Raw genomic sequence first — 11,416 nt, forward strand, 5'->3', positions numbered from 1 at the left:
GCTGAAAACTGGAGTTTGAAATAGAACCGGAGCGGTTTCCTGGACAAAAAGAATTCAGAACTTCAAAAGATGACAGAGTCAGTAACAGCAGAGGTGTAACAAGATGAAAAGAAGCCCTGAAGGCCTCCGGTTTGAAGGGAGAGACGTGAAAGTGACGCAAACCGAGCGTGGATGAATCCAAACAGCAGGACGCTTTTCCCCCCTCACAGGAACTGATTTGCAAACTATCTTCTGTCGTCCTTCCAGGTGAGTCCTGTCAATCTGTGGTCAGAGGATGCTGACCCTCTCGGTGAGGCCTTGCATATCGGAATCCCCGTTCTCATCATCGGAGGCCGACGCTGGGCGAGGAGGCACGAGGTGAGGCGGGTAAGACCGACTGTGTTGCTGAGCGTACATCTGCCAGCGGCTGTCGTCGCTCTCGTGGGTTATGTAACGCCCACCGAGTTTGGCCTCCAGCTCCCGCAAGTCCAGCCACGTCTGGTAGTCCTGGAAAAACGAGGCGCAAACAGAGAGGATGAAATGTCACTTTCAGAAAGCCTTGAAGTGAGGTTGATGTTAAAAGGGGCTATTATGAGTTTGACAGGTCTATAATGCACCATCCAGTAATTACTTTAGGCTGAGTGTGTGTTTATTTGCAGGAGTTAGGCTAAAAAATACGAAAAAATAGAATAACCCTGAAATTATAAATGACATTTTCATGCAGTTAGGGGTTATCATGAAAGATTAATTAAAGCATGTCACTCTTTCAACAAAACAGTAACCTTCAGAGTCACAAACCCATCATTCTTACAGCTAATTCCTCCTCTTACATCCTCATATAATTTATAATTCATACATGTCACCCTTTAACTCTGAGTTTATACCTTTGACATAGCTGCAGACTCTTGGGGCTTAAAACATTAAGCATTTTGTTTAACAAATGCAGATTTTATGAGGATTTTAAAGTGTTGATCAAGACTGTGGAGAGAGTAAAATATATTTACCGTATTTTTCAGACTATAAGGCGCACCGGATTATAAGGTGCATTAAGCGAAACGAAAACATTTTGACTGATTTTTGAACCGTGTACCACATAAAATCGGTTTGAGGTCAGTAAGCACAACCAGAATTAATACATAAGGTGCACTGGATTATAAGGCTCACTGTTGATTTTTGAGAAAATTAAAGGATTTTACGTGCGCCTTATAGTCCGAAAAATACGTAACTCTCTCACTGGGGGACAAAGATGGACTGGAAGGAGGATAAAACACCCAAAGGGAAAACCATATCTGTTTTAAAATAAACATTTATGAGCCAGGTGTGTATTTGAGCGCATAGTGATTTTATCCCACCTGTAAATAGGTATGGCTGAGGCTTTTGTCCACACTGTAACGTTTCCTCATCTTAACCTGCAGCAGGTTGTTGATCAAGTCGATTGCTGCAAACACAAACATTCAGATAACTTTATAAAAGGTAAAGCAACAATAAAGATTATCAGTTGGACAATAGTCAGCTGATTATAACATTAGGACTGATCAGGCTGTGGACGCACCAGGGATTCAACACTATTTCCATTTTCAAATGTCAATTTTTATAAGCTTCTATTCTTTTAATTGAATTTCTAGTCTTTTTTCAAAATAATGTCTCAGTACTTGAGGCTTTTATTTTTGGGTGCTTCAAAAATCATTAAAAACAGCGGCACACTGTGCACAAAGGTGTTTTGCAATGAACGACACTTTTGTTCGAATAAATAAAAAAAACACATTAATTTAAAAGAGATTTGTAAAAAACGTAAGGTTTCTTCAGTAAATTATGAGGTCATTTTGTAAAATTATGTTACATTTGAGGCTAAAAAAAGCTGAAGGGTTGGGGTAACATTTGATAAATTGTAAACGAGTTGATAGTCTGCTCTTGTGCTGCATCTTTTTTTAAGTTTAGATAGTTTAATAAAGTGTACTCTCACCCACAGCTGCTGTCACTGGAAGAAGCTTGGGATTCATGTAGAACAGAGACCTCCAGAGTTCAGCATGTTTTACACGTTTCCCTGCTTCAACAAACCTGACTGAAATGATTGAGTCACTGACAGGCTTCTGTTAAACATGACAGTCTGAGTAGGTCATTCAGTTGTTTGAAGCAGGGAAACAGGAGTTCTGGTGTAGAACATCCATCCATCTGTTTTTTCTTTACCCAATTTACTTTGCAGGGTTCAGGGAAAAGTGAAAAGTTTCAGGAGTGATTTGTGACAAAAGGGTGTCAGCAAAAGTCAAAGAAAAAGTTTACAAGACAGTGATGAGACCAGCTATGTTGTCTGGTCTGGAGACAGAGACATGGACAAAAAGACAGGAGACAGAACTGGAAGTGGCAGAAATAAAGATGTTGAGGTTCTCCTTAGGAGTGACAAGGATGAATAAGATTAGGAATGAGATCATCAGAGGTACAGCACAGGTTGAACAACTGGGAGATAAAGTTAGAGAGGCCAGACTGAGATGGTTTGGACATGTCAAGAGGAGGGACAGTGGGTATACTGGTAGAAGGATGTTAGAAATGCAGCTGCCAGGAAAAAGACAAAGAGGAGATATATGGATGCAGTTAGAGAGGACATGGAGGTAGTTGGAGTGAGGACAGAGAATGATGAGGACAGAGGGATGGAGGAGGATGACTCACTGTGACAACCCCTGAAGAGGAAAAAAACAAAAGAAGAAGAAAACTTTTCAGGGTCCAGGGGAGCTGGTATCCATCTCCAGCTGTGATTGAGTGAAAGCTGGGGGACACACTGGACAGGTCAGTCCATCACAGGGTCCACTGAGACAAACAAGACTATTCAGAGCTGCTCATTAACCTAACATGCATGTTTTTGGAATGTGGGAGGAAACTAGAAACAACCCACTCATGCATGCAGCGAAAATGTTAACTCTATACAAAAAAGGCCCTGGCTTTGTTTTGAACGCTAAACCTTCTTGGTGTGAGGCAGCAGTTCTAACCACGTTACCACCGTGCCACTCCATCAACACTGAACTTTCCTGAGTCATTTTCCCCCAAAACTTATCCAGACCCAGAAAATACTTTAACACACATTCAGCACTTTTTAAGTCTGCGTAGAAACCTTGAAGCACATGTGTTATTCTCTTAAAACGTTCACAACATTGAATTACAACCTCACTTAAATAGTTTCAGCAGAACATTAAACTTTATTGAGTTTAGCGCACTACTACTTAAACTATTAGACCACTGTAATATTATTAGAGCCTCCCTCGGGTTCCCGCTGCTCTTCATTTACCATCTTTGGAGATCTGGTTCCAGGGGTTGGTAGGGTACATGAAGGCTGCATTTTGAATCTGGTCGTTGATGTCCTCATCCTCGTTGAACGGGAACGTCCCGCTGAGGCTGACGTACATGATGACACCCACTGACCACATGTCCAGAGAGCGATTGTAGCCCTGGTTCAGCAGAACCTCTGGAGCCAGGTAAGCAGGTGTGCCAACCACGGAGCGGCGGAAGGACTTCTCACCAATAATTCGGGCAAAACCAAAGTCACACAGTTTCACCTGAAAGAAACAACGAGACAAATGTGAGCAGAAAGTCAGGCCACGTTCCTCTTGAAGCAAGCTGGTGAGACTTCTGAGAACAATAGATGTGAGAAAACAGGTCAAAGTGTTTGATGTGCTCATACAGCGTGTGAGAACTGGAACTGCTCCTATTTAAAGCAGCTTACAGATGTGGGTGTTTACTGGTGCGAGTACCTGTGGGAAAGGGTCAGCAGAGGCAAGCAGCACATTCTCTGGCTTCAGATCACAGTGAACGATGTTCTTGAAGTGGAGGTGTCTGAGAGCTGCAAGAATCTTCTCACACACAACCACACGTGCACAAACATACCCACAACATCACCGTTAGCAAGTGGTACGGGGGAAACTACAGTCACGCTTGATTATATCTCTCAAAATGATGCTCAGTCAAGCTATGTGAAAGAAGACAGAGCAGTATCTACACATTGTTTATCATAAAACTGGACAACAACAGTAACATGTAGCTCATTTCTACCAAAACAAAAAAAGTTAAAACAAACAGTTGGACTTTATTTTGTAACTGAAGATGTTTCACCTCTCTTCTGAGGAGCTTTCTCAATTCAGAGAATGGAAAGAGTGGAGTTTGAGTTATAAAGCTGACATGTTCTGTAAGCTAGATTCACATGCAGATTGCCCTCACGCTCCTCACAATAGAGGTTTGTTAGGGTCGTTGTGAGTTTGACTCATAGATGGACCTCTCTGGTCTAGAGCTGTCATTTCTAATTCAGGCCCAATACCCGGCCCGGCCATAATAATGTACTGGATGGGTGGGCCGGGTCGGTGTCGGGCTTTTGACTGCGTCAGCGGACGCACGCAGCTGACGATCCAATTATATGGCAACATGGCTTGCCATATATTGCCAGCCGCACACGGCCATTTGACCGCGCGCTGACCGGCCTTGAAAGAGGTAAAAAGTTCAGTTAGCTTCAGATGGGACTGTACTGCCAGGCAGCGATCCATCAAAGCTCAAATGGACGTTCATTCAGCCGCTGCACTCAGTGGACGCACGTGGCCAATGCCCCAAACAGGTGAGATCCCAAAATAGCCTCGCAGACATGTCAGAGCAGGGTCCGTGTCTGAATAATGCAGAATGCAGGCAGAAGCAGGGATTTAATGCGATTTGACGGCCATGAAAGGACAAACACCCCCTCAGCTCCGATTTTTGCCCTTTGATTCAGCCACACGCATCCACCGACTGTTAATAACTTTATAAGCAGTCAAAGATTAATTAAAAATGTTGGGGTGGGGTTTCAGGTTCAAACCTGTAATTACTGTTAATTTGTCGGGTCGGGTTAGGAAATGATGGCTACGGGCTGGGGCCGAGTTGGGTCGGATTTTTTGGGCCCGAATGCAACTCTACGCTGGTCACATGGATGAAGTTCTTGATTGGCGTTAAACTGACTGGTCTAAAGCTGCATTATAAGTTTTTGAAAATTGAAATCTGAGACCTCCTCCTCTGATTAAAGATGGTTTCTCTCATTTTCCATAAATAGCTTCCTTGATAAACGCCCCCCCACCCACCCCACCCCTCAAACCATCTGTCTTCTCGGTTCAAAATATGAACATTCTGGTCCTCAAAAGAATGTCTTATCCTTGAGGTGGAGGTGAACAGCTGAGTCTTGTCCAGAGGAGGTGGCTCTCCTGTGTTGAGCCATGCGTCTGTGAAGTAACTGTTTGGTTTCTCCAATATAGAGATCTGGACATTCCTCGCTGCACTGAACTGCATACACCACACCACTCTGTTCGTGTATGGGTGTTTTGTCCTTAGGCTGGACCAGCCTCTTTCTGAAAGTCCTGTTGGGTTTGAAATGCACTGGGATGTTGTGTTTGGAGAAAATCCATCTGAGTTTCTCTGATATTCCAGCAACATAAGGGATGACAATGTTCTTCTGTTTTACAAAATAAATCCCTCCTTTGTTGGGTGCACTCACCTGAGTAATGAGGAATTTAGTGAGTCTTTCCGGCAGTCTGCCTTTTTCACTGGAGAGGATCATCTCCAGCATGTCGCCATGCAGCTTCTCCATCACCACAAACACTCGCTCTGGGGTTTCAAACATGCACTCCAGGTTCACGATGCCCAGGTGGCGTAAACTCTGAAAGAAACATGAAGAAAATGTGGGTTAACTGTGGGGTTTGTCGTGAACTAAGTTTGGACAGATTCAGAGTGAAGACTGCATAAACATATTTAATGGAGTAAGAGACATATTGTTGCATATCTGAGAGAAGAGCAGGACTCAGTGACGTGTCAGCAAGAGACAGGACAACACTGAAGACTGATGGGGAGTCAACAACAAGAAGAAAATAATAAGTATTATGTGACAAAACAAAAAAAAAGCCACAGAAAAAGATCCTAGAAGGCAGTTTCAGAACTCATTAACTCACATGTATACAATTTAAAAGGATTTTGTTTATAAGATAAACTGTGCCAAGTTTACTTTTATTATTATAGAAGTTTATTTCTTTTTAAGTATAAATAAAACTGTCAGCTGGATATTTTATGTCTGAAAACAAGTTCAGATGTTCAATTCTGTCTCCATCTGCTGGTAAAAAAAATTATAAAAGTTTTGTATCTTCAAATATGAATTCAAATACAATAATACTGACATAATTTTTCTCTTTGGCTTTTAACTCAGCTTGAAATGTTGGTTTTACTGTTTTTAAGTTATTTGTTTTATTGTTTTTAATGTTTGCCATTTTATAATTTTGGTAGCTCATTACTTTACGGTATCTGTTGAGTTTATGGTTTTTATGCGTGTATTCTTCTTCTTCTGCTTGTATGTGTTAGTGTACAGCACTTTGGCCAACGGTGTTGTTTTGAAAGTGCTTTATAAATAAAGTTTTTTTTTTTATGGCAGCTTGCAGCACTAAGGCTGTAATTTTAAAAATCGGATATGTCTAAAATTTAGGAAAGCAACAATAAAACAGCCTAACATTCACTTTTTACTTTCCTCTCTGTATCTCTCAATGGCTGAGGCCATTTATTGCAAATGCTTTTTTTCCCCTGTTTGTTTTACTTTAAAGACCTAAAAAAGTAAAATGATGTGGTTTATTGTTGCTCATTAACAGATGAAAAGTAGAATTTAAAGGACATAAAACATAGAAATTACAATTTTGTTGAAATGAATAAATGTTACTCAAGAAATGAACACTGACAGCATCCCTAAAGGCAAACTGAAACTGCTTATTAAAGAAAATGATGCGAGTTTTACAAACAAGACATCTTTGCAGCTTTCCAAAGTTCAAAGTTTCTTGGATAAGAATCAAAACATCATCAAATAAATAAAGGAATAAAATCTACACCAGTAAATGTATTTAAAAAAATTATAAAATAAGGATATACCCCGCCTCTCGCACAGTGATAGCTGGAAATGGGCACCAGTGACCCACGCGACCCAAAAAGGAAGAAGAGGGTAAAGATAATGGATGGATGGATGGATGGATGGATGGATGGATGGATGGATGGATGGATGGATGGATGGATGGATGGATGGATGGATGGATGGATGGATGGATGGATAACTCATCACAAAAGCCAGCAGAAGTATAACGCAGAAGTCAGATAATCAAAGCCTTTCAATGTTATCTAGATGGAAATGAGGTTGCCGCTAAACTTTCATTCATTCAACCTTTATTTAAACAGATAAACAGATATTTAAAAAACACCTCGCACAAACAAGCACATAGTAACGTAGACATTTCTGCAGACGGAGGAGACGAGATCAGTCAGCATGTTCATAGATGCTCTCTCTCGAGGTCACTGTAAGAGTTCTGATAAGGATGGAAAATCAGTCAATGTCCTCCGGTGAGATCCATAAACATTCTCGAGGTATGTCAAGGAATGGCCAAGAATAACGTCTATGAGAATCCAAAAGTCCTAAAATGATGACACAAAGTTTATTCAGCTGGTTCCATCTGGTTATCAGTTGGAAATTCCTCAGGGAGGGGGTGGTGAATGTCAGATCACATGTACTCCAGGCGAATTCAGATAAGATGGCCTTCAAGGCCAGCCAAGGGAGCCAACTTCAGATAAACACACAGTTGTTTTGGGGACAGGCAGAACTTAATGACATCTACCTTTAGTCTTTGTTGGTCGACTCGGTTCTGAAATGTCCAAAATACATGGCCACACCGATGGAACGTGACTGAGTAAAATCCACATGATCTGATCCATTCAGCCCAAAGCATTTGAGTCTGGGTACTCGAGACACGAACCAAGCCATCATAAAGGCAAGCAGCGTGATCGGGTCCAAATTTGCTGCCGACGACTTCCTTGACTGTAGATAAAACCAGCAACCAGCTGAATCCAAAAAGCAGGAACCAGTTATCGGAAATCCAATTAAATACGCGTCCTTAAAATCCACAGATGGCAGCAGAGATAGACACATCATCAAGTCTTCCAAGTCGATGAGATATCCAGCTGCGTGCGTGCCAACAGGGTAAATCGGCTCGCCTAAAGCCTGTCTTCTCTTTGAAGAAATGTTGTAAATTGAGTTGAGGGTCCAACTGATCAAAACAAGTCCAAGTTCACAACTGGTGTTTAAATTCTTAGTTTTCTGGTAGAAAACATTGTTCCCATAAAACTAAAAGGAAAATTTGAAACACTTGGTTATACAAATGCTTCTTTGTGTAGTTTTACGTTGCATTAAAGTGCAGTGGGTTCCAGGTCTGTGCAGTTTGTTTTTGCTCACCTGCAGGATGGCCACCTCGTTCCTCAGCTGGCTCTCCTGCTTGGTGGGAAATCGAAGCTTATCGATGACTTTGACGGCGACGTCTCTTCCTGTCTTCCTGTGCTTCCCTGATAAGATTAAATGCAAGTCACTGATGATGTTCTAAATTGATTTTGTGGCGTGCATTAAAGAGCTTCACTGCTCTTCAGAGAAATTGTTGGACTTATAGACATTTTTTTAATTTATTTTATGTTTCAAAACTAGACACGGTAATGTTTGCATCTTGTGTATTTATTTCAACGTATACAAAACACAAATATCTAGAGCTCAGGTGGAATAATTAAATATGTTCGCATACCTCCATACACTATTCCAAATTGCCCAGATCCTAGTACTTCATCAGCAAAAATCTGATACACCATGCTGATATCCTGTAAGAAAGCATTGCTGCAATAGGTTACTGCTGGCCTTCTTATGAAATTCATTAAAAAAAAAAATCAAACAAAATTTAAAAAAATCATACCACATTCTCTTGGATTTGACTGTTGGACACAGATATGCTTATGGAGGCTTGTCCTAAAAACAAACAAAAAGCCCACGTTATGCCCAAACATGGAAGTTTATGAACACGTGGCTGTGCACAAGAATCTGTTCCTTCAAACTGAGGCTGTTCAAAAAGCTAACTACAACAGGTAAGATATTAACAGTTCATAACTTCTCCGCACAACCCATCTTCAAAAGCTCTGACCCGTCCCTTTAACCTGCGTAATGCTCAGCTTACTGTGAGGTGTGTTCCCTTCGGCCGGGGGGGCGTCCTGAAATATGACGGGCATGAGAGCCTGGCGAATGGCGCTCTCCCAGGTGTTCGCCACCTCCCGCCCAATGCCACTGTTAGGCTGCACCATGTTGGGGGAGGGAGGTGTCCGAGGGACAGTCTGGGAGTTGCTAGAGGATACAGAGGGGAGGGTGTTGGGGTCCTCTCCCACAAAGTAGCACATAGTGCCGGTGATGAGCTCGAAGCAGTGCGGATTGGTGCCTTGTGGGACGAGTGTGAAGTCGGTGGCAGGACGCACCTGCAGAATCTCAGATAAAGGAATTTCCTGCAAGCACACATTGTGTTACTAATACATGCTCACTTTAAACACAATAAGGATAATCATGGGCTGACCGATGCTTACCTTGTAGTATTTGTTGGAGGTGTTGTTCTGAAACAGGATGATGCACTTACAGTCCAGACGCCAGTAGTGCCTTTTCCTCTGTTGGGTTAGGACGGGACAACAAAAATGAGACACAGCAATGACGAGGAGGGCAGAGGACAACGAGCGAGGGATTATTGGGGATCAGCAGGAACTTTCAGGGTTGGTTTCAGGTTGTCAAATAGCAAGAAAGATGAGTGAAAATATGAGCTGCAGGAAGGTGGAAACAAAGAAGGAGAAAAAGACAAAAGTGACAGAAGGGAGAAAAGTGTTAGTGCAGCCGGAAAAGAAAAAGTTTGATAAAGACTAGAGGTAAATAAATTACTTTAAAGGTCAAATATAAGCTTTACTCATTAAGAGGAAGAAAAAGTAGAAAATTGACTCTCGGGCCAAATTCATCACATTTGAGCTGAGTGCTGTTTAGTTGACAGTCAGCTTCATCGCCACTCTTTTACCCACACACGCAAACACGCATGTCCACCCCCAATGTGAAATACGGAAGAAAAGGGAAGCCGTAAAAGCTGAGACCAAACGGTCAAGGTTGAAACTGCTGTTAGAGAAGCTGCTGGACGGGTGAAGTACATTAACGGCTACTTTTTCTTTCTGCACAAGTCTGAAGTAAACAAGCAAAATGTTTCTGTGACTGATAGAAAAGAAAGTCAAGAAAATTCATTCAGTCTACTAGAATCAACTGATTTAACGGTCTTCACAGGTAGGAGTTACAATTTGAGATGTAGATACTTGAATTATGGATTATGTTTTTCTGTGTTTTTACCAGTGTGTCCTTATTGCTGTAGTGAACCATCCATCCTTCCTTGATAGATGTGCTGGATCGCCGAGTTGTCTGCCTCACTGACTGAACCACCCTCATCAACGGGATGTTAACGCTAAAAAAAAAAAAGTATAATCTTAAACCTGCCTTTGAAAAGATTTTTATTTGCACTTTCCAAATCAGTTCCTGTAAGAGTTTGGGTCAATAGTTTAGGTGACATTAATGTTGACTTGTACTCAACTAAAGCAACATTTTTTGCTTTCTTTAAAACTCATCTCATTAAAAGCATTGCTTTGTGCCAGTGAAAGGATCATAAATGACAGCTGGATTCTCAAGAGATTTGTAAAATCACCACAGCATCAGTCTTACAAGACTTGATCTGCAGTCAAAATACAAAAATTTGAACCAATAAATGAATTTCCTGAGGCTAATTCCAAGCAAGTTTTAGCTCTGACATCAACAAGAACAAATAATATTTCCTCAATGATGTTGTTTGGTTTTGCTTAGTTGATCTGACTGGTTTTAAAATTTATTTGTGACTTTGATCAGCAAATTAATCATTAAGCTAAATCCCATTTCAGCTCTTGGCCCTACATTTGGAAATAGGGTCTTATTTTTGTCTTGTAGTGGGAGAGTTGAGGCTTGGGAATCTCATCCATCCATCCATCCATCCATTTTCTTTACCCGCTTATTCCATTTTGGGTCACGGGGGTCGCCGGTGCCCATGTCCAGCAATCACTGTGCGAGGGGCGGGGTACACCCTGGATGGGTCGCAAGTCCATCACAGGGCCACATAGAGACAAACAAGTCAAACAAACCTTCACTCTCTCACTCACACCTAGAGACAATTTAGAGTTACCAATCAGCCTAACATGCATGTTTTTGGTCTGTGGGAGGAAACCGGAGCACCCGGAGAAAACCCACGCATGCACAGAGAGAACATGCAAACTCCACCCAGAAAGGCCCCTGGACCGGGGTTTGAACCAAGGACCTGCTCGCTGAGAGGCAGCAGCTCTACCAGTTGCGCCACCGTGCTGCCTGCTTGGGAATCTCATTGTCTGTTATTTTTAAGCAGCAATAAAATACAGTGAAAATAGCCGTTTTTTCTTAAAGAATATTTAATTGTCACAGCTACCATTAAAACGTTTAGTTCGATGTGTTTAAATGTATTACATTTTTTTCAATTAATGTCAATATTGTAGTGAACCTGATCTGACCCTGATCTGACCCTGATGACCT

At 41.7% G+C, this 11,416-nt stretch overlaps 1 protein-coding gene across 1 annotated transcript in view; it reads right to left on the reverse strand.

Annotated features, from left to right (window-relative positions):
- Positions 1 to 267: 267 nt before the first annotated feature.
- The window catches only part of prkd2 (protein kinase D2), a 16,642-nt gene continuing 5,493 nt past the window's right edge, over positions 268 to 11,416 (reverse strand). The window contains exons 8-18 of the mRNA XM_037678174.1: positions 10,181 to 10,292; positions 9,388 to 9,465; positions 8,991 to 9,309; positions 8,733 to 8,785; positions 8,568 to 8,640; positions 8,231 to 8,337; positions 5,474 to 5,635; positions 3,720 to 3,818; positions 3,257 to 3,524; positions 1,332 to 1,417; positions 268 to 486 (exon numbers count right to left, since the gene is read on the reverse strand). Coding sequence (XP_037534102.1) covers positions 268 to 486; positions 1,332 to 1,417; positions 3,257 to 3,524; positions 3,720 to 3,818; positions 5,474 to 5,635; positions 8,231 to 8,337; positions 8,568 to 8,640; positions 8,733 to 8,785; positions 8,991 to 9,309; positions 9,388 to 9,465; positions 10,181 to 10,292 — 1,576 coding nt within the window. The remainder of the gene's footprint in view (positions 487 to 1,331; positions 1,418 to 3,256; positions 3,525 to 3,719; positions 3,819 to 5,473; positions 5,636 to 8,230; positions 8,338 to 8,567; positions 8,641 to 8,732; positions 8,786 to 8,990; positions 9,310 to 9,387; positions 9,466 to 10,180; positions 10,293 to 11,416) is intronic.

The sequence above is a fragment of the Nematolebias whitei genome, chromosome 6 (genome assembly GCF_014905685.2).
Source record: "Nematolebias whitei isolate Nwh7 chromosome 6, NemWhi1, whole genome shotgun sequence".
NCBI lineage: Eukaryota > Metazoa > Chordata > Actinopteri > Cyprinodontiformes > Rivulidae > Nematolebias > Nematolebias whitei.